Source organism: Vidua macroura, chromosome 27 (assembly GCF_024509145.1).
Source record: "Vidua macroura isolate BioBank_ID:100142 chromosome 27, ASM2450914v1, whole genome shotgun sequence".
NCBI classification, from domain to species: Eukaryota; Metazoa; Chordata; class Aves; order Passeriformes; family Viduidae; genus Vidua; species Vidua macroura.
In genome coordinates, this window is record NC_071597.1 from 3,309,535 (window position 1) to 3,328,052 (window position 18,518).

General features: G+C 66.2%; 5 protein-coding genes across 8 annotated transcripts; 4 read left to right on the forward strand and 1 right to left on the reverse strand.

Annotated features, from left to right (window-relative positions):
- Positions 1 to 1,385: 1,385 nt before the first annotated feature.
- NAGLU (N-acetyl-alpha-glucosaminidase) lies at positions 1,386 to 5,164 on the forward strand. Its single transcript, XM_054000415.1, has 6 exons — positions 1,386 to 1,841; positions 1,962 to 2,109; positions 2,236 to 2,382; positions 2,570 to 2,655; positions 2,812 to 3,068; positions 3,281 to 5,164. Exons 1-6 carry the CDS (start codon positions 1,420 to 1,422, stop codon positions 4,495 to 4,497), a joined length of 2,277 nt encoding a protein of 758 aa, XP_053856390.1. The 5' UTR covers positions 1,386 to 1,419; the 3' UTR covers positions 4,498 to 5,164.
- A 134-nt stretch (positions 5,165 to 5,298) lies between these two features.
- On the forward strand, positions 5,299 to 7,240 carry HSD17B1 (hydroxysteroid 17-beta dehydrogenase 1). The gene is given in 6 exon segments (XM_054000416.1): positions 5,299 to 5,694; positions 5,697 to 5,966; positions 6,259 to 6,438; positions 6,515 to 6,608; positions 6,708 to 6,891; positions 6,963 to 7,240. Coding segments are annotated over 6 exon segments (1,077 nt in total). The 5' UTR covers positions 5,299 to 5,516; the 3' UTR covers positions 7,134 to 7,240.
- Positions 7,241 to 7,462: 222 nt separating this feature from the next.
- Positions 7,463 to 11,555, forward strand: COASY (Coenzyme A synthase). The gene is made up of 9 exons (XM_053999894.1): positions 7,463 to 8,078; positions 8,398 to 8,612; positions 8,762 to 8,893; positions 9,099 to 9,288; positions 9,623 to 9,687; positions 10,456 to 10,540; positions 10,661 to 10,758; positions 10,848 to 10,994; positions 11,297 to 11,555. Exons 1-9 carry the CDS (start codon positions 7,463 to 7,465, stop codon positions 11,351 to 11,353), a joined length of 1,605 nt encoding a protein of 534 aa, XP_053855869.1. The 3' UTR covers positions 11,354 to 11,555.
- A 587-nt stretch (positions 11,556 to 12,142) lies between these two features.
- On the forward strand, positions 12,143 to 15,712 carry MLX (MAX dimerization protein MLX). Of its 3 annotated transcripts, XM_053999962.1 has the most exons (8): positions 12,143 to 12,217; positions 12,527 to 12,563; positions 12,699 to 12,788; positions 13,202 to 13,308; positions 13,530 to 13,629; positions 13,881 to 13,980; positions 14,211 to 14,412; positions 14,525 to 15,712. In XM_053999962.1, the coding sequence occupies exons 1-8, from the start codon at positions 12,173 to 12,175 to the stop codon at positions 14,579 to 14,581; spliced, it is 738 nt and encodes a 245-aa protein (XP_053855937.1). In that variant the 5' UTR covers positions 12,143 to 12,172; the 3' UTR covers positions 14,582 to 15,712. The 3 variants fall into 3 exon arrangements, with proteins under 3 accessions (XP_053855937.1, XP_053855938.1, XP_053855939.1); XM_053999963.1 differs by lacking the exon at positions 12,527 to 12,563 and having other exon boundaries at positions 12,149 to 12,217; XM_053999964.1 differs by lacking the exons at positions 12,527 to 12,563; positions 12,699 to 12,788 and adding an exon at positions 12,789 to 12,855 and having other exon boundaries at positions 12,149 to 12,217.
- Positions 15,316 to 17,643, reverse strand: PSMC3IP (PSMC3 interacting protein). 2 transcript variants are annotated; one of them, XM_053999960.1, is made up of 8 exons: positions 17,543 to 17,643; positions 17,364 to 17,470; positions 17,203 to 17,292; positions 17,026 to 17,137; positions 16,767 to 16,912; positions 16,588 to 16,641; positions 16,452 to 16,511; positions 15,316 to 15,613 (listed from the first exon to the last, which is right to left on the reverse strand). In XM_053999960.1, the coding sequence occupies exons 1-8, from the start codon at positions 17,571 to 17,573 to the stop codon at positions 15,338 to 15,340; spliced, it is 876 nt and encodes a 291-aa protein (XP_053855935.1). In that variant the 5' UTR covers positions 17,574 to 17,643; the 3' UTR covers positions 15,316 to 15,337. The 2 variants fall into 2 exon arrangements, with proteins under 2 accessions (XP_053855935.1, XP_053855936.1); XM_053999961.1 differs by lacking the exon at positions 15,316 to 15,613 and adding an exon at positions 15,885 to 16,372.
- Positions 17,644 to 18,518: the final 875 nt, after the last annotated feature.

The following is an 18,518-nucleotide window of genomic DNA, read 5'->3' on the forward strand; positions in this document are numbered from 1 at the left end:
TCATCCCTGACCTACACTGAACACAGCCTGGGGACAGCTGGGAGCTCAGGCATTTCTGTCCAGGATCCTGTCACCTCCATGGCCAGAACCTTGGGGTGGGCAGGGCTGGTTTGTACAGCGAGACCGGCGTGACCCTGCCTGGGCTGCGATGCCTCTGTGCTTATCGAGCCCCAGCGCTGTCCTGAGCGAAGGCCGGGCCGTTTATCCCGGGGCCTCCTGCCCTCCCTGATAGAGCCCTAACTGGGTGGAACGAGGAGTTGTGCAGGGAAAGGTTCCAGCTTGTTTAACCCGGGTGCTGTGGGTAGCCTTGGACGGGCAGTGGGGCAGCGCGCTGTGCGTGCCCGGGGTTGTGCCCTGCTCCGGCTTTCCCCGGCCGCAGGGACCCCGCTCCCCCGGAGGGCCGCGTGTTCCTGCCGGACCCGGCTTTCCACATGTGCGGGAGCGGCGGAAGGGAGGGTTCTGCAGGGTTTTGGCGACTGTGTTGCTCACGTCGGTGTGTTTCCCATCTCCTGATCTCTCCGGGAGGGCGACAAGCCGCACTGAGCTGCGGGCCCAGCCTCCCGCACCTCTTGGGCGAGGAACCGGCTTCCCGCCGGTGCGGGGGATGCTTTTCCTGCAGCTGTAGGCACTAGCGGGCCGGGGGAATGTTCTCTGTCCCCTTTCACCATTCTCCCGTGCAATCACAACATTTCTGCCCGTTTCATGGCTCTGAGGTCACAGGCGCAGCCCTGGTGCTGGCAGGAGGCCCCGGCCCCCCCTGGGCTGCACTGGGGGTGTTTGGGGAGCCCCGGGTTCCCCCGTCCCTCCTCCGGGCCGTCCCGCAGCCGGTTCCGTCCTGGAAGTGTCTACGAGTTCCCCCAGCGGCTGAGAGAGACCCGAGCCCGCCCCGGCCCCGTTCCCCCGACCCGGTTCGCCTCGGCGGGTGCTGCTGGGGCTGCCGGCACGCCGCCCAGCCCCGAGGCACCGGCGCTGCCCGGTCTCGCAGCGCCCCCGGCCGGCCGGAGCGGGTCCCGGGAGCCCCGGGAGCCCCGGGCTGATGGTTGGGCGGGGCCGCCGCAGCCCGATTGCCCCGGTGGTGCGGAGCTGTCACGGGTGGAAAATGCGAGACTGGAAATACCCCGGAGCCCCAGGGGTCCCGCTGCCCCGAGCAGGAGCTGCAAACCCGGTCCCTGCTCGGGCACCGGGAGCGGGCGGGGAAGGGGCCGCAGTGGCCCCGGGGCTCAGGGAGCGCCTGTCCCCAGCCGGCCCCGGCTGTCCCCAGGCGGCCCGGGACATCCCTGCTCCACGGGCCCCAGACCGCTCCGCTCGGCGGCCGGTAACAGATCAGGCCCGGCCCCGCCCAGCGGTGAGAGGCGGGACCGGCGGCGGGCGGGACCGTACCGGGAGAGGCGGGGCCCGGCGCAGGGGCAGGCAGCGGCGATGGCGGTGCGGCGGGGGCCGCAACCGGGACCTGAACCGGGACTGGGACCGGTACCGGGGCTGGCGCTGCCGTTCCTGCTGCTGCTGGTGGCGACGGCGGGGCGAGCGGGGGACGCGCGGCAGGAGGAGGCGGTGCGGGCGCTGGCGCGGCGCCTGCTCGGCCCACGGGCCGCCGCCGTGTCGCTGTCGGTGGACCCGGCGCTGGCTGCTGGCGGGCCTGACGTCTACCGGCTGTGGTCGCCTCCCGGCGCCGGGGTGGCCGTCGCCGTAGCGGGGTCCAGCGGCGTGGCGGCGGCCGCCGGCCTCTATCGCTACCTGCGGGACTTCTGCGGCTGCCACCTGTCCTGGTCCGGGGCGCAGCTCCGCCTGCCAGACCCGCTGCCGCGGCTGCGGGCCGAGATCCGCGCCGCCGCCCCCGGCAGGTAACGGGGACGCGGGGCCGGGCGCCGCTCACGCCTCGTTAGCGCGGGACAAGGCGCCGTTATGTAATGGGGGCGCGGGGGGCGCGGGGGGCCCGGGCGCAGCCTCCGCCGCTCCCGCAGGTACCGGTACTACCAGAACGTCTGCGCCCAGAGCTACTCCTTCGCCTGGTGGGACTGGGCGCGCTGGGAGCGGGAGATCGACTGGATGGCGCTGAGCGGCATCAACCTGGCACCGGCTTTCGCGGGGCAGGAGGCGGTCTGGCAGCGGGTGAGGACCGGGGCGAGGGGCGGCGGGGACCGGGAGGGCATCCGAACCGGCACCGACAGGATGGCGGTGGCGGGACCTCTGGAACCGGGAGCCGTGGGACCGGCTGACCCCCGGCGCCTGGCGCAGGTTTACCGTAACCTGGGGCTGAACCAGTCGGAGATCGACAAGTACTTCACGGGCCCCGCGTTCCTGGCCTGGAACAGGATGGGGAACCTCCGCCGCTGGGCCGGGCCGCTGCCGCCCGCCTGGCACTTCAAGCAGCTCTACCTGCAGGTACCGGGGGCCGCCCCTCCCGCCCGGGGCAAACCCCTGTCACCCCCTGGTCCTCCTGGCCGAGGCTGCCCTCACACAGCCTCGGGGAGCCCCCCGCTCCACCCCGAGCTGCAGCAGTGCCTGGGCTCCCCTCGTGGGAACGTGGGAGCTTTTCTCCTTCTGCTCCCTCCCTCCTTCTCTCCCGCAGTACCGGATCGTGGAGCGGATGCGCTCGCTGGGGATGACCACGGTGCTGCCGGCCTTCGCGGGCCACGTGCCGCAGGGGATCCTTCGGTGGGTGCAGCCCCTGCCCTGGGGGCTCAGCCCTGGGCCCTTCCCGGGGTCTGACCAGCTCCTCCCACTGCAGCTTCCCTGGGAGGCTGCCCTGTCCCCACATGGGCACGGTGGTCTTGTCTTTCCCCTGATCCCCATCTCTGCCCTCTGGTGCAGAGTCTTCCCACGTGTGAATGCCACTCGCCTGGGGCACTGGAGCCACTTTGACTGCACCTACTCATGCGTCTACCTGCTGGACCCAGAGGACCCCATGTTCCAGGTGATCGGGACCCTCTTCCTGAAGGAGCTGATCAAGGAGTTTGGCACAGACCATGTCTATAGTGCAGACACCTTCAACGAGATGACCCCCCTCTCCTCCGACCCTGCCTATCTCTCGAGAGTCAGCAATGCTGTTTTCAGGTCGATGACGGGAGGTGGGTCCGTGTGTGGTGCTGGCCTGGCCACAGGGGTCCAGGTGGGATAGCAAGGGCTGGGGGAGGTGGCTGTGGGCCCCATTCAAGTGCAGAACCCATTGGTGCCAGATCCCCAAAACCCCCTTGAGGGGTGGTTAGTGGCCCCAGGGCCTCATGAGACACCTATGGGCCCTCCCTGGAGAGGATCTCACTCAGTGCTCCTCTGTCCCCAGCTGACCCCAAGGCGCTGTGGCTGATGCAGGGCTGGCTCTTCCAGCACCAGCCTGACTTCTGGCAGCCAGCACAGGTGCGGGCCCTGCTGCACGGAGTGCCCCTTGGCAGGATGATTGTTCTCGACCTCTTTGCTGAGTCCAAACCCGTCTACCAGTGGACAGAGTCCTTCTATGGGCAGCCCTTCATCTGGTGTATGTTGCACAACTTTGGGGGCAACCACGGCCTCTTTGGCACTGTGGAGGCCATCAACCACGGCCCCTTCGCAGCTCGGCGCTTCCCCAACTCCACCATGGTGGGCACGGGGCTGGTGCCCGAGGGCATTGAGCAGAACGACATGGTGTACGAGCTGATGAACGAGCTGGGCTGGCGGCAGGAGCCCCTGGACCTGCCCAGCTGGGTGAGCCGCTACGCCGAGCGCCGCTACGGTGCCCCGAACGCCGCCGCAGCCGGCGCCTGGCGCCTGCTCCTCCGCAGCGTCTATAACTGCACCGGTGTCTGTGTCAACCACAACCGCAGCCCCTTGGTGCGCCGGCCCTCGCTGCACATGGACACAGAGCTCTGGTACAACGCCAGCGACGTGTACGAGGCCTGGCGCCTGCTACTGAGCGCAGGCGCCGAGCTGGGCTCCAGCCCCGCCTTCCTCTACGACCTGGTGGACGTGACGCGGCAGGCAGCCCAGCAGCTGGTCAGCGACTACTACCTGAGCATCCGCCAGGCCTTCCAGAGCCACGCGCTGCCCGAGCTGCTGACGGCCGGTGGCGTGCTGGTGTACGACCTGCTGCCAGAGCTGGACAGCCTCCTGTCCAGCCACAGCCTCTTCCTCCTCGGCCGCTGGCTGGAGAGCGCCCGTGCCGTGGCCACCAGTGACCGGGAGGCTGAGCAGTATGAGCTGAATGCCCGGAACCAGGTGACGCTCTGGGGGCCTAGCGGGAACATTCTGGACTACGCCAACAAGCAGCTGGGGGGGCTGGTGCTGGACTACTACGCTGTGCGCTGGAGCCTCTTCGTCTCTGTGCTGGTGGAGAGCCTCAACTCAGGCCACCCCTTCCACCAGGACCAGTTCAACCAGGCTGTCTTCCAAGTGGAGAGAGGCTTCATCTACAACAAGAAGCGCTACCCAGCTGTGCCATCTGGGGATACCATGGAGATCTCCAGGAAGCTGTTCCTCAAATACTACCCCAGCGCCCTGCAGCACAGGTTGGCTGGGCCTGCGTGACTTTGGGTTCTGCCTCCGGAGCCTCCCCCAGAGAGGGTGGATAGAGGCCCTGCACCCTCCCCCATCTGGGCTCCTGGCCTGATGGCTGTGTCCTGGCTGTACTGGAAGAGGGGCACAGGGCCCTGGTGGCCCTCAGCCAGCCTGGATCCACCCCTTCCTCTGCGTGGGTAGGATGTGCCCCAAGAGGGGCTGGCACATGGACAAGGGGCTGGCAGATGGGTGCGGGGGAGGCTGTGCCCCAGGGTCCCATCCTGCACCGTGCTCTGTGCCCAGCTCTGCCCAGCTGCCCTGAGCCTGTTCCCAGGAAACCTGGGCTGCCGCAGTGCTCACAGCTGGAAGCTTGGTGGGACACTGCAGAGGGACAGGACAAATGTGTCCCTGCTGTGGGGCCTTGGCTGGCTAGCAGGGGCAGTCATGGGGGAGAAGCAGGCAGAAGGCAGGGGGGCAGAGCAGCGTTGGACCCCAGTGCCTGTGGGGACATGGCACTGCACGGCCCTGCCCACATTTAGTGCCTTTTGTGTCATAGAAGACTTTGCAGCGTTGCCTGCGGCGTTGCTGGAGCTGCGCTCCTCAGGACGGAGTTTTTGAGGCCTTTTCCACAGCTGGGGCTTGGGCAGAGCCCAGCTATGCAGCAAATACAGACTCTCTTCTCCCACGTGTGTCCAACTCCTTTTGCCAGCACAGGACTGCGTGGAACATGAGGGCAGAGGAGCAGCTCAGCCCTGAGCCTGCCCAGCAGGAGCAACACCCTGCCAGACGTGTCCTGGCAGCTGGGATGCCTGGCACAGCAAAGTACAGCTGGGGCAGACCCCTGGGGCTGCAGCTCCCCTCATGCCCCAGAGCCTCCTCCAGCAGGGAGGTCCTGGCTCAGTGGAGTCTTTATCGCAGCACCTGCACGAGGATCAAGGCACAGGGAGCCCCCGGCATGCGCAGGGAGCTGGGTGGAGGGGCCTTGAGATAAGGCAGCAGACACAACACGGTGGCGTGGGGCGGGGGGACCCCCTTCCCAGCCCTCTTAAATGCCGTGGCCGCGTTGGCCAGCACTGCTGGCCATGGAGAGAACCACGGTGCTGATCACGGGCTGCTCCTCGGGCATCGGCCTGGGGCTGGCTGCACGCCTGGCAGCCGACGCCTCTCGCCGGTACAAAGGTAAAGGGGTCGGCGCTGCCCCGGGGGTCCGGCAGCCCCGGGTGGTCTCCGGGCTGGGCCAGGCAGTGCCTCACCAAGGAGAGACAGAGCCTGGGGGTGGGCTGGGCTGGGTGCTGGCCGTGCAGCTCGTGCTGCCCATGGCCATGCTCTCTCCCCAGTTTATGCCACCATGCGTGACCTGGCCAAGGGTGAGCGGCTGCTGGAGCGCCTGGGGGGCTGCTGCCCCGACACGCTGGAGGTCCTGCAGCTGGATGTCACTGACCCGCGCTCGCTGGCAGCCGCTGCACAGCGGGTGCAGGGTCAGCGGCTGGATGTGCTGGGTACGGCTCTTCCTGGTGCCCCCAGTGTCCCTGGGGTGGCTGAGGGGACCTCTCTGGGGTCACAACCCTCCCCAGGGCACCAGGAGGAGAAGCCAAATTACAGGAGGTGCAGGCAGTCCTAGGGCTGGGACAGGACGTGTTTAGCGGGGCAGGGGTGCAGTAGATGGATTTGGGGGTGCCAAGGGCCCATCAGCAGGGAAAGCCCCCCCCCCATTTCTGCCTTCTGGCACTCGATGGTGTGCAGGGCTACAGTCACTGCCCTGTGCCCAGCTGACTGCACCATGCCTGGCAGTCTGCAATGCAGGGGTGGGACTGATGGGACCGCTGGAGACCTGCTCCGACCAGGCCATGAAAACTCTCTTTGATGTGAACCTCTTTGGGGCTGTCCGCACCATCCAGACCTTCCTGCCGGCCATGAAGAGCCGCAGGGCCGGGCGGATCATTGTCTCCAGCAGCATCGGGGGGCTGCAAGGTGGGACCCCCAGCACCCTGTGGCACAGGGAGGTGTGGGGAAGAGCTCTGGTGCTCAGGCTGTGGCTCTGCCCCAGGGCTGCCCTTCAATGCTGTGTACTGTGCCAGCAAGTTTGCAGTGGAGGGGCTGTGCGAGAGTCTGGCCATTGTCCTGCGCCCCTTCAACATCCAGTGAGTGCCGGTGATGCCACGAGGGCTGGATCGTGCCCACCGGGATGGGGGAATGCCAGGGCGGGGGCACGGTGGCAGCTCACGTGCTCCCTCCCGCAGCCTGACGCTGGTGGAGTGCGGGCCTGTCCACACCAGCTTCCTGGCCAACCTGCAGCGCCCCGACCCTGAGGGCAGCGAGATGCGGGGCTTGGACGCCGAGACACAGGGGCTGTACCGCCGGTACCTGGGGCACTGTCAGAGCATCTTCCGCGACACGGCCCAGGAGGTGGAGGAGGTCCTGCCGGTCAGTCACCGCGGGGCGGGGGTGGCCGTGGGGCCGTGCCAGGGAGGGCTCTGACCCGTCTGCGGTGCCAGGTGTTCCTGGAGGCCATCGGCAGCCCCTGCCCACCCCTTCGCTGCACCAGCACCCAGCTCCTCGCCCCGCTCTGGCACCTGCGGCTGAGCAGCCCCGACGGCTCCGCGTACGTCCGCGCCATGAACGACTTCGTGTTCGGCGGCAGCGACAGCGGCGGGGACCAGCCCTGAGCGGAGCCACGCCAACACCGGGGTGGGGTGCCGCGGACCCCACGCGAACCCCGCCCGTTCCCGTGCTCGGTGCCGCCGTGTCCCCAATAAAGCCCTTTGCAGCCGCACGGCTCCGGCTCGTCCCCGTGTCGCCGCGGTCCCGCGGAGTCGCCGGGCTCGTTCCGTGCCGCGGGGCGGGCGGGGCTGCAGCGCGGCCGGGCCGGCCGGTCTCCTCCCCGCGCGGGCGGAGCCGGGCGCGCCTCCCGCCCGCGGCGGGGCTGCCCGGGAGGCGGTGCTGTTCCGGTCCCGTTCCCGGCCCCGTTCCGGTCGGCGGCGCTTCCGGTGGGGCGATGCCGCCCTTCGCCTCGGGGCTGCTGGTGCTGACGGCGCCGCTGCCCGCGCTGCCCCGGCGGGCGGCGGGGCTGGTGGCGGCGGCGGCGGGGCTGGTGGCGGGGCCGCTGTACGTGCATCTGCAGCCGGGGCTGCGGCTGGGCGGCCCCGCCGCCGGCCCCGCCGCGCCGCCCGCGGGCCCCGCGCTGCTGCGGGCTCTGGCCGCGCTGTACACGGCGGCGGCGGCGCGGCGGGGGCTGGACCTGCGCGTCCTGCTCGGCCCCGGCCGCCGCCTGGCACGGCAGCCCCGCGTCCTGCTGGCGGCCGCCGCCGAGGCGCCGGGGCCGCCGGAGCCGGTGCAGCTCGGGCTGCAGCGCCTGGCCGCGGCGGTGTACGGCTGCCCGCCGAGCCTGCCCGCGCTGCTGCTGGGCGAGGACACCGCGGGGGACGCCGGGGGAGACCCCGAGGAGGACCCCGAGCAGGATCCTGACGCGACGCTCCCCGAATTCTTGGACGTGGCGGTTGGCGGCACCTTCGACCGGCTGCACGGCGCCCACCGGCTCCTGCTCAGCGCCTGCTGCCTCCTGGCCCGGCGGCGGCTCCTGGCCGGGGTGGCCGACGGAGAGCTGCTCCGCCGTGAGTCCGGGGCGGCCGTGGCACTGCGCGGGGACGAGGGCTGAGCCCGGTGCTCCCCGGGGCAGGGCAGTGGTCTGGGGGCCCAGTAACAAGTGAAGTCCTGGCAGCCACCCACCCAAGGCGGTGCCATCCAGGCAGAGCGTCAGTGGGCATCCGGGGGGACCCCCTGTCCTGCCCACAGCCAGCAAGGTGTACAGGTGCAGCGAGGGCAAGGGAAGGGGGAGGCAGTGTTCAAAGTCCCAGCCGAGTGTTTTCTCCCATCTCTTGGTCTTGCTTTTCCGTCACTCTTGTGCTTCTCCGCCCTCCTGGCACCCGGCAGACAAGGTCCTGCCAGAGCTGATCGAGCCGTACGAGCTGCGGGCGGCGAAGCTGCGCGAGTTTTTGGAGGATGTGAAGCCCTCGCTGTGCTATGACATCGTGCCTCTGGCCGACCCGTTCGGCCCCTCAGTCACAGACCCCGACCTGCAGTGCCTGGTGGTCAGTGAGGAGACCTACCGGGGAGGGGAGGCTGTGAACAGGAAGAGACTTGAAAACGTAATTCCCACGCTGGAACCCGGTGGGCTACCCCTGCCCACCCTCTCGCCCTCCCGATACTGCCTGGGGGCAAATTTGGTCTTGATTTACCTCTTCCCTCTGCTGCATTCTCATGGCTGACGGCTCTCGGGGCTCCCTTCTCTCATCAGGGGCTCCCCGAGCTGGCTCTGTATGAAATCCAACTGATGAAAGACCCCGACCACAGTCAGAACGAGGAGGAGAAGATCAGCTCCTCCAGCCTCCGGCAGAGGCTGCTGGGGACACTGCTGCAGCCCCCACGGGTGAGGGGGCCCTGCAGAGCCGCAGCTGCAATGGGAGTGCCCGGCAGGAGGGGTGGGGGTCTCGGGAGTCGAAGAGTTTGGAAAGGCTGCCTGCTGTTCTGCAGGCCGGAGCCTTTCGTGGCCATCTCCGGGCTGGGGCGTCAGGATCCTTCTCCAGCAAAGCCCAGTTCTCCATCTGCTGCCACGGCTTTCCTCTTTCCCTTAGCGAGGCCCAGCTCTGCCGTTGCGCCCGTACGTGATTGGGCTGACTGGGGGAACTGGGAGTGGGAAAACCTCCATCGCCAAACTCCTGGGGCACCTGGGCGCCTTCGTCATCGACGCGGACAAGCTGGGCCATGCCGTCTATGTCCCTGGTGGCCCGGCCTATGAGCCGGTGGTGGCAGCCTTTGGGGCAGGTAGAGTCACTGGAGGCTGCAGGGAGGAGGAAGGGGAGGGAGGGGTGTCCCAGAGAGCCCTGGCCTGTGCCCCCCTCCCTCCCCATGGGTTTTGGGCTCCCCAAGTGTTGTGTGTCCCACAATGTCAGAGCTGCTGGTGGGGAACAATGAACCAGGCTGCTGTTTGTCTGGAAAAAGCTCTTTGCTGTCCTTTTCAGGAATCAGGTGAAGAGCTGCCAGGTTCGGTGTTCGTGCGTGCTGTTGAGAGCCCTGTGCCAAAGCCCTTTCCCCAACCCAGGCTTGCCACAGGGATGGGAGTTGTCCCTCCCAAACCTGTTGTGCTTCTGCCTTGCAGAGATCCTGAACAAAGATGGAACAATTAACAGGAAAGTCCTTGGGGCCAAAGTGTTTGGAAACCAGGTAAAAGCAGGCTTATTGTAAATACTTAATGCTGTGAGTGGGGGCTGTTCTCTTGTGCCAGGGGTTTTGAGTTTTCAGCCCTTTGAGATGGTGACACCTTCTTGGCTGTATTTTCTGGCAGTGGCATGGGGACAGGGTGGGACAGATTGCATCTCTGCAGCTGAATCAGCAGCGTGCTGGATACGTTGGTCTTTCCCTGCAGCTGCTGCTGCCTCCCTGTTCCCATCCCTGTCCCCGTTCCATCCCCATCTCCTCTACACTGTGCTTTTCCTTCACCCAGCTCAGAGCAGCAGACCCGACAAACACGGCCAGTGCTCTCTGCCCCTTGTAGCCAGGGGGCTCCGTGGCACCTGGCCTTTACAGGTGCTCAGCCTGTCGCTCTGCTGCTTCCCCAGCCAAGGTGGAGGCACATCAAGAGGTTCCCTGGATGGGCATGTCCTTTGTGGGACCTGCTGCACAGGGAGCTTGCTGTGCTGTGGGGCAAAGCACCTCTCACAGCAGAGATCTCTGCTAATAGCAGGGCCCTAATGGCAGGACAAGGAAAATAACAGGAAAAAGCACCCTGAGCCTGGCAGCAGGAATGGGAGCCTCTGGCCAATGTGAAAACTTTCCTTCCTGGTGTTCAGCATGGGCTGGACCCACCTCCCCAGCTTCAGTGGGTCCTTCCTGGGTGTCCCCTGACTGCATCACCCCCACTCTCCTGGCTGGCTACACAGGGGCTCTGAGGATGAGGGACTGCATCTCAAATCCTGCTGTGGTCCTTTCTAGGAGCAGCTGAAGAGGCTGACGGACATTGTGTGGCCCGAAATAGCCCAGATGGCGAAGGAGAGGGTCAGGGAGGCCGATGCTCAAGGTAACAGGGGCGGCAGCTCTGTGGCAGCCTCAGCTCAGCAGAGAAGCGTCAGGACGGTGGGACTGAGCCCAGGCTGCTGCCATCCATGGCTGGCCACTGAGGATTGCCCTTGTTCCCTAGGGAAGGCTGTGTGTGTGCTGGACGCTGCCGTGCTGCTGGAGGCCGGCTGGCAGGACATGGTCCACGAGGTGTGGACAGCCATCATCCCGGAGGAGGAGGTGGGCAGTGCCCTGGGCCCCTCACTTGCTGCCGGGGCTGGTCCTCAGCCTCCCCCCAAGCACCTGAGCGTCCCCTGTGTCCCCGCCAGGCCGTGAGGCGCATTGTGGCCAGGGACGGGCTGAGCGAGGAGGCTGCTCGCCACCGGCTGCAGAGCCAGATGAGCAACAGGCAGCGGGTAGAGCAGTCACAGGTGGTGCTCTGCACCCTCTGGGAGCCGGACATCACCCGCCAGCAGGTGAGCCCGGGGCTGCTGCAGCACCCGGGCTGCTCCGCGTGCTTGTGGCAGGAACGGCAGGGCTCGGTGCCGTGCTCAGACCGCGCCTGGGTGCGCTGTTCGCCACCGAGGCTGCCACGAGGGGTGGATTGGGGCATGTGAATCCAGCCGGGAGGGAAGAGGCGAGGCACTGCGGCGCGGCGCTCCCGCCCCGAGCCGAGGCGCCGCTGCCCTGCCGGGGGCTCCGAGGCGCCGCTGCCCTGCCGGGGGCTCTGAGGCGCCGCTGCCCTGCCGGGGGCTCTGAGGCGCCGGTTCTGTGGCAGGTGCAGAAGGCCTGGGACCTGCTGCAGCAGCGCCTGAGCCCGGAGCCCGGGCCGTGAGGCACCGCCCCACGCGGCCCCGGCACCGTCCGTGTCCCGCCACCACTGCCCACGATGAGCCGGCGGACGGAGCAGCGTGGGACCGAGACCACCGGCCCCGTCCAGCTCCGGCGAGGGTCCGGGGCGTCCTGCGGTCCCCCGGAGAGGGGGAGCCCTGCAGGGCTGAGCCCCGCTGGGTGACAGTAAAGAGGCTGCTCCTGCAGAGCGTGTCCGTGCGCCGGTCCCGTCCTGGCCCCGCTCCCGTTCTGGCCCCGGCCCCGCGGGGCTCGGTGTGGGACTCGCGGTGCGGGACTCGCAGTGCCCGGTGTGGGACTCGCGGTGCCCGGTGTGGCACTCCCGGTGCCCGGTATGGGACTCGCGGTGCCCGGTATGGGACTCGCGGTGCCCGGTGTGGCACTCCCGGTGCCCGGTATGGGACTCGCGGTGCCCGGTGTGGGACTCCCGGTGTGGGACTCCCGGTGCGGGACTCGCAGTGCCCGGTGTGGCACTCCCGGTGCTCGGTATGGGACTCCCGGTGCCCGGTATGGGACTCGCAGTGCCCGGTGTGGCACTCCCGGTGCCCGGTGTGGGACTCCCGGTGCCCGGTGTGGACTCGCGGTGCCCGGTGTGGCACTCCCGGTGCCCGGTGTGGACTCGCGGTGCCCGGTGTGGGACTCGCGGTGCCCCGAGGGATTCCCCGTTCGGGCCCCCGCACCGGGGGCGCGCGGCGGCGACGTCACGCCCATGACGTCACGCGCGCGCACGCTCCGGGGGGGGTGGTGCGCGGGCGCCCCCTGGCGGCGCGGGGCGGCGGCGGTCACATGAGCGGGCGGGCGGAAGATGGCGGAGCCGCCGGGCGCCGCCGCCGAGGACTCGTGGGGGAAGGTGGGGCCGGGATCGGGTCGGGCCGGGCCGCCGGGGGCCCCGGGGGCGCAGGGCGGCGCGCTGGGACGGGGCTCGTGGCGGCCGGGCAGGGTGAGCGCCGGGCTGGGGGTAACGGGGCCGGGGGAGCGCGCACGAGTCAGCGCCTGGGCTTGGGGCGGTGGCAGAGGCCCCGGCGGAGCTGCAGCTCGGGGGTGGCGGGTGCTCCTCGGGCCGACCGAGCTCCTGGGGGCGGGGGGGCTCCGCGGCGCGGGCCGCGGTCGCCGCCCCAGCCCCGCTGACGTGTCTCCTCCGCCCGCCGGCCCCGCGCAGGTGGACGCGGCCTACGGCGACAATGGCCTGGACTCCGGTAGGTGCCCGGGCAGCGCCCGGCCCGCGCCGCCTCCGTTCGTGGGTGGCAGCGGCTGCCCGGGGACGCCCCTCGCGTCCCTGCGCCCGGTCACACCCCGCGCTGGGCACTGACCCCGGGACACTCTAATTCCAGCACTCTTCATGGAAAATGCCCGGAAAGGCAGCATAGTGTCCCGGGCCAACAGCATCGGCTCCACCAGTGCCTCTTCTGTCCCCAACACAGGTGGGGTTTGCTCTCCGTGACCACGTGTTTCTGCTCGCTGGGGAATCCGGCACATGCCGGGCTTCAGGTCTGCCCTGCACCGAGGGGGTGAGCGTGGCGGGGCAGGATTCCTGTCCTGAGGAGGAAGGTGGTGGGCACAGCATCAGGGTTCTGTGGTTTCCAGTAGGGTTTGGAGTTGAGAATCACTCTGGTTTTGACATCTTCCCAAGGGAGCTGCTGGCATCTGCCTCCTGAGGAGCGGGGAAGTGTTGCCAGGGCTCCTTGGAAGGCTTTTCTTCTGCCCAGCCTGCTGTAGTTGAATGGGCTGGGGGCTATGCTGGGCCTGGCTGCAGCTGTAGTGGTCCCTTGAGCTGTCTTGTGCCCCTCCTCGTGCCTCTGTGTCCCCCCCCCCCAGCCACACTGTGTCCCCACAGATGATGAGGACAGCGACTACCATCAGGAGTCCTGCAAGGAGTCGTACAAGGACCAGCGCCGCCGGGCGCACACCCAGGCCGAGCAGAAGCGCCGAGATGCCATCAAGGTGAGCGAGGCGAGAGGCAGCAGGCAGAGCTGGGGCGCTGCTGCCAGCCTGCTGCAGCACCCTGCTCTCCCAGCACTTCTGTGTGCTGCTGCTGGATCTGCCCTCCCTGCTCGCGTGTGTGCTGGGAGCTGGCCTGGCTCTGACGGGCTGTGCTGTGGGAGCCGGGTGTGCACCTGGCCTCACAGCATGAGCCCACACTCTGTGGCTCTACTTCCCTGCAGAAAGGCTACAATGACTTGCAGGCCATCGTTCCCACCTGTGAGCAGCAGGATTTCTCCATCAGCTCACAGAAGCTGAGCAAGGCCATTGTGCTCCAGAAAAGTGAGTCCCAAGGGCAGGAGGGAAGGAGGTGCTATCAACCCCCAGAGCTCCGCCCTAGAGGTGTGCAGGGCAAAGTTCAGCACCTTGGAACCTTCTGGCTCTGGGGAGCTTGGGTGCTGCTCACCTGCACTCACCTTCCCCAAGGGAACTGGGTCAGTGGGAGCTGATGCTGCCCTGGCTTCAGGCACCTCCTGTGGGGATATCGGGGGCCCATGTGTGCTCCCAAATCCTCACTCTGTTTTCATGCTCAGCTATCGACTACATCCAGTTCTTGCACAAGGAAAAGAAAAAGCAGGAGGAGGAAGTTTCTACCCTCAGAAAAGATGTGTTGGCCTTGAAGATCATGAAAGTGTAAGGGAAGAGCTGTTGGGGTCATGCCCTCTGCTTCCTGTTGTTCCCTCACATCCTTGTGGGGTTCTGCAGTGGTTCTCCATCTGGGGACAGGCCTGGAGCTTGGAACCAGGAGCTGGTGTGGGAATTCAGAGCTGGGAGCAGGAGCTGGATGTGGGAGCTGGGAGTGGCAGCTCGGAGTCACGTGTGGAGACCTCACTGCTGACCTTGGTGTGCCGTGCTTGTTTCAGGAACTATGAGCAGATTGTGAAAGCTCATCAGGACAACCCGAACGAGGGGAAGAACCAGATCTCTGACGAGGTGAAGTTCAATGTTTTCCAAGGCATCATGGACTCCCTGTTCCAGTCCTTCAATGCCTCAGTCTCTGTAACGAGTTTTCAGGAGCTCTCAGCGTGTGTCTTCAGCTGGATTGAGGAGCACTGCAAGCCCCAGGTGAAAGCAGGGCTGCAGAGGGGCTGGTGCCGTGGCCGAGGGGGCACAGACAGTGGCACAGGGGTGTCTGTCCCTCCACAGACCAACTGACCACGTCCTCTTTCTGCCACAGACGCTGCGGGACGTTGTCATCGGGGTCCTGCACAAGGTGAAGAGCCAACTCTACTGAGCCTCCCGTGCCACTTCTGTGCCCGTGGGGATGGGGCACTTCTGCCAGAGGCCAGGGTGCCAGGCACCACCCTGGGCCCTCTCCCTTGGGGCTGTTTTTAAGGTTCTCTGAATTATTTATTGTATTCCTTCTGAAGCCCAACGGTGGCTGTGCAAACACTGCTGCTCCACTCAGTGCCACCAAATCTTTATAGGGACTGGGCAGGAGGGGAGGGAAGGTGGTGAGGAGCAGAGTCTCTGGCTCAGGCAGTGCCATGGGGTTGCCTGTGCCACTGACTCTCCTTGCAGAGCTGATCCCAGAGCAGCTCCACTCTGTGCCCTCAGGGCTGTGACAGCCCTGCTATCCCCAGAGTGGGCAAATGTGACAAATGCATACTAAAATCTCTGGGTTTCTGGTATAGCAGTAGGAATTGCTTTTCCCTGACCCCTCTGAAGCAGCTGTTTTAAGTCAGCTATTGCATTTTGGAGGAGCCTGGCAGTGCTGGCAGCAGGAAGAGCCCATCAGGAGCTGGGAGCTGTGGCCCTGGCAGCACGTGCTAGGGCCTTAATGAACCCCAAGCATGCTGCAGCCATGAGTCCCTGGGAAGGAACAGAGGACGTTCCTGCAACTGCTGGAACACCTCTCCTTTTCAGAAACTGTGGCTGTACTGCACAGGAAAGTTCTGCAGCTGTAGCTTAGTATGGCCATGTGCACTTGCTGCTGCTCCTTAGAACTTTTATACACACACATACATGACCAGCCTCAATTTGATTTTTATTATTGTGAATTTTGAAATGGTCCCAGAGCGCTGCCTGTGCCAGCTGTAGAAGCAGCTGCAATCAGGGACGTGTTTGACCCTGTCCCACGCCCAGTTTGGGTCACAGCTCTGCCCGGGTGAGGGTTGGTCACTGTCCAGAGTGATGGGACCAGGGTGCTGCCAGCTGCAGGGTTTTTCTCCATAACCATGTTTGTGCTCCTGCTCCAGGGGCACATCCAGGGAATGTTTATTTCAGGCAGTTTTTCCAGCACTGAGGAGGGAGCACTGCCTCCTGCCTTGGGAAGAAGACATGGAATTTTACAGACCTCACACGTGAAAGTGATGTATTTTTCTATTGTGAAAAGTAATTAAATAAATTTTGCTGAATGTTTTAATGATTTTTTCTGATGCTGAGTTCCTGGAGCTGTGCCCTAGAGCTGGTGGTTTCCAGAAGCCCATTCCAGCCCCTGTGGCTCAGGTTACCCTCTCCTGGCTCCTGCCCTCCCCACTCCTCAGGGCCTAAACCCTGCCCTGACACCCTCTGAAGAGACAAACACCACAGGGATGTGCAGCTGAACCAAAATCCTGGTGTTTAATGGATCATACTCTCACGTGACCGCTCCGGCACACAGCAGGAAGCAGCTAGAACACAGACAGAGCTCTGCAGCCCAGACAGTTCCTCTGCCTTTCCTTACCAGAACACCAGGGACACAGCACCAGTGCCCCCACGTGTCCCCCCAGCCACATCAGACCCCAGCCAGGCAGCTCCGTGCACTGGGGGCAGGAAAAAACGACATTGCACTGCAAGGAGAGGGCCAGTGCCAAGTTACTCCTACCCACCACCCTTCCAACTGCAAAACATTTTAAAACAAAACCAAATAAATACACAGGACAAATCCCAGTCCTGCAAAACGAGACAAAGAACAACCCAACAGCCAAGTTTCACAGGCAGCTCCGCAGCAGCTTCTCCCCAGAACAAAGGCTCCCCCAGCACCTCACGTGCTCGCTGGCAGCACCACGCCGTGGTCCTCGTCTGTCTCTATCCCAACCTCCTCCTGCACGGCACCGAGCAGATCAGAACAGGCTCAGGCTCTGGCTCAGCAGCCGTGGGCACGACCCAGCCTCGGTACTTACAAAGAATTGCTTCTTGCTCTTGGGATACCCCTCCAGGATGGCATCCAGCAGCTCGGTGGCCTGGCGAGAGAGGGCACGTGAGGGCTGTGGGCAGCAGTACCAGCCCCGTCACTGCCCACCCGCTGCGGGCCGGTACCATCCGCTTCCTGCGGCGCCACTCCCGGCGGTAGAGCTGCTGCTCCCGGCACACCTGCCAACAGCACCGGTCAGAGCCGCCTGCGGGGCTGTCAGGAGCCCGGGCAGGCAATGCCTGTAAGGGAAGTGCTGGATCCTGGATCCAGGCTGACCCCAGGTTCAGACACAGCAGCTGTTCACCTTCTCTTTTTCCTCTGGAGTCACGTGGTTGGTAGCAGACTTAATCCGCTCCAGTTTCTCCGTGTAACTGGCACAGTCCTTCCTCAGTGCCTCGATCTCCCTGGTAACCTCGGGGGTTGTCATGGAGCTGTTCAAGTCCTTTAGCTCTGGGAAGGTGGCACCGATCACCGGCCGGGCTGCCACCCGGCACCAGGGCACAGCTGCCCGTGCCCTCGGGGATCCCGCGGTGGCTCGGGGCCGCCCGGCCAGGCACACTCACCCGCCTCCATGTGCCGGCAGCTCTGCTGCAGCGCTTGCAGCTGGGCGGAGCGCGCGGCGATCGCCCCGTCCAGCCCGCGGAGCTCCGCATCGCTGGCGGCCGGGAGCTGCTCCTGCGGGGAGCGGCGGGTCAGGGGTGCGGGGCAAGCGGGGCCAGCGGGCGGCGGCCGGGGCTCACCTGGTCAGCGAAGTAGATCTTCTGCTTCCCGTAGACCTTCTCGCGCACTCGGCCCTGCTGCGCCAGCTGCTCCAGCGCCTTCACCACGGCCTGCGGGACGCGGCGTCAGCCGAGCCCGGGCCCGGGCCCGCCCCGCCCCGGCCCGGCCCGGCCCTGCTCACCGCCTTGCCCAGCCCGTGCTCCCGCTGCAGGTTCCCGAAGGCATCCTGGGCGCTGTACGGGCGGTTCTGCTCCCGCAGGTACCGCAGCAGGACAGCGGCGGCGCCTCCTGAGGGACCAGCCCCGGTCACAGCGGGGCCGCAGAGGCCGCCCGGTGCTCCCCCGCCACTCCCGCACTCACCGCCCGCCGCGGCCTCGCGCCCCTTGCTCATCCCGCGGCCCGGGCCTCCAGCCCCGCTCCGTTCCCGGTTGGCGCCGGTCACGCACTTCCGGCGCGCCGCCCGCTCCCCGCCAATCGCGGCGAGGGCGGGGCAGGCCGTGATTGGCGGGGGTAACGGCCCCGCCCGGTACCGGCGCGCCCCCGCGGCGGGAGCGAGTCGGGGCCGGGCCGGCGGGGGGCTCAGCGCCCCCGGGCAGGCACTCACCGACCGGAACGGGCGAGAAGCGCAGCCCCCTCGCCCCCGCCACCTCCGCACGGGACTCGGCCAGCGAAAGGGCCGGAGCCCGTATTAACAACCCGTTACCGACCTCCCTTTCCCGGCTGAGGCCGCCCCCCCGTCCCCGATCTCAGCCCCGGCACGGCCGACGCGGTCGGATAAGCAGAATCAGACAAACAGCAGCCAGTGGCGGGGTCCCTGATGAAGTACGTTCTTGGCTGCACAAACGTGATCAGAAAACAGGTCTGTATGGCTTAGGAAAAGTAACAGGGGCACTCGTTACTCGTTAAAAGTAACGGTGGGCTGAGGGGGGCTGGCTCTCCCTGGGGTCTGCTGGTTTGTTCACAGGACCGCGGCAGGCACGACCTCCTCAGTCACTGGCGGTCTGGGCTGCTGTCCCTGTGCTGGGCTCTGCCTGCACAAGGCTGGAGGCAGCAAGAGCCCAGGGGACACAGCACTGCCCTGTCAGCCCTGCTCCACCTCCTCCTTCCTCCAGAAAACTGCAGGGGGGACGCACAGCCTCGGCCCTGCCCACGGGAACGCACTGGAGCAGCACAGGGGTTTCTAACAAAGTGTTAGCTGGCTGTTAACAAAGGCTGTTAGTTCAGAAAAGCAACACAAGAGCAGGGGCTACATGTGGATGTTCTTGTAGGTGGTCTGATGGTCACAGCAGGTGTCTTATTGCCATTGAGCTCTTACAAAACAGCATCACGAGGAGCT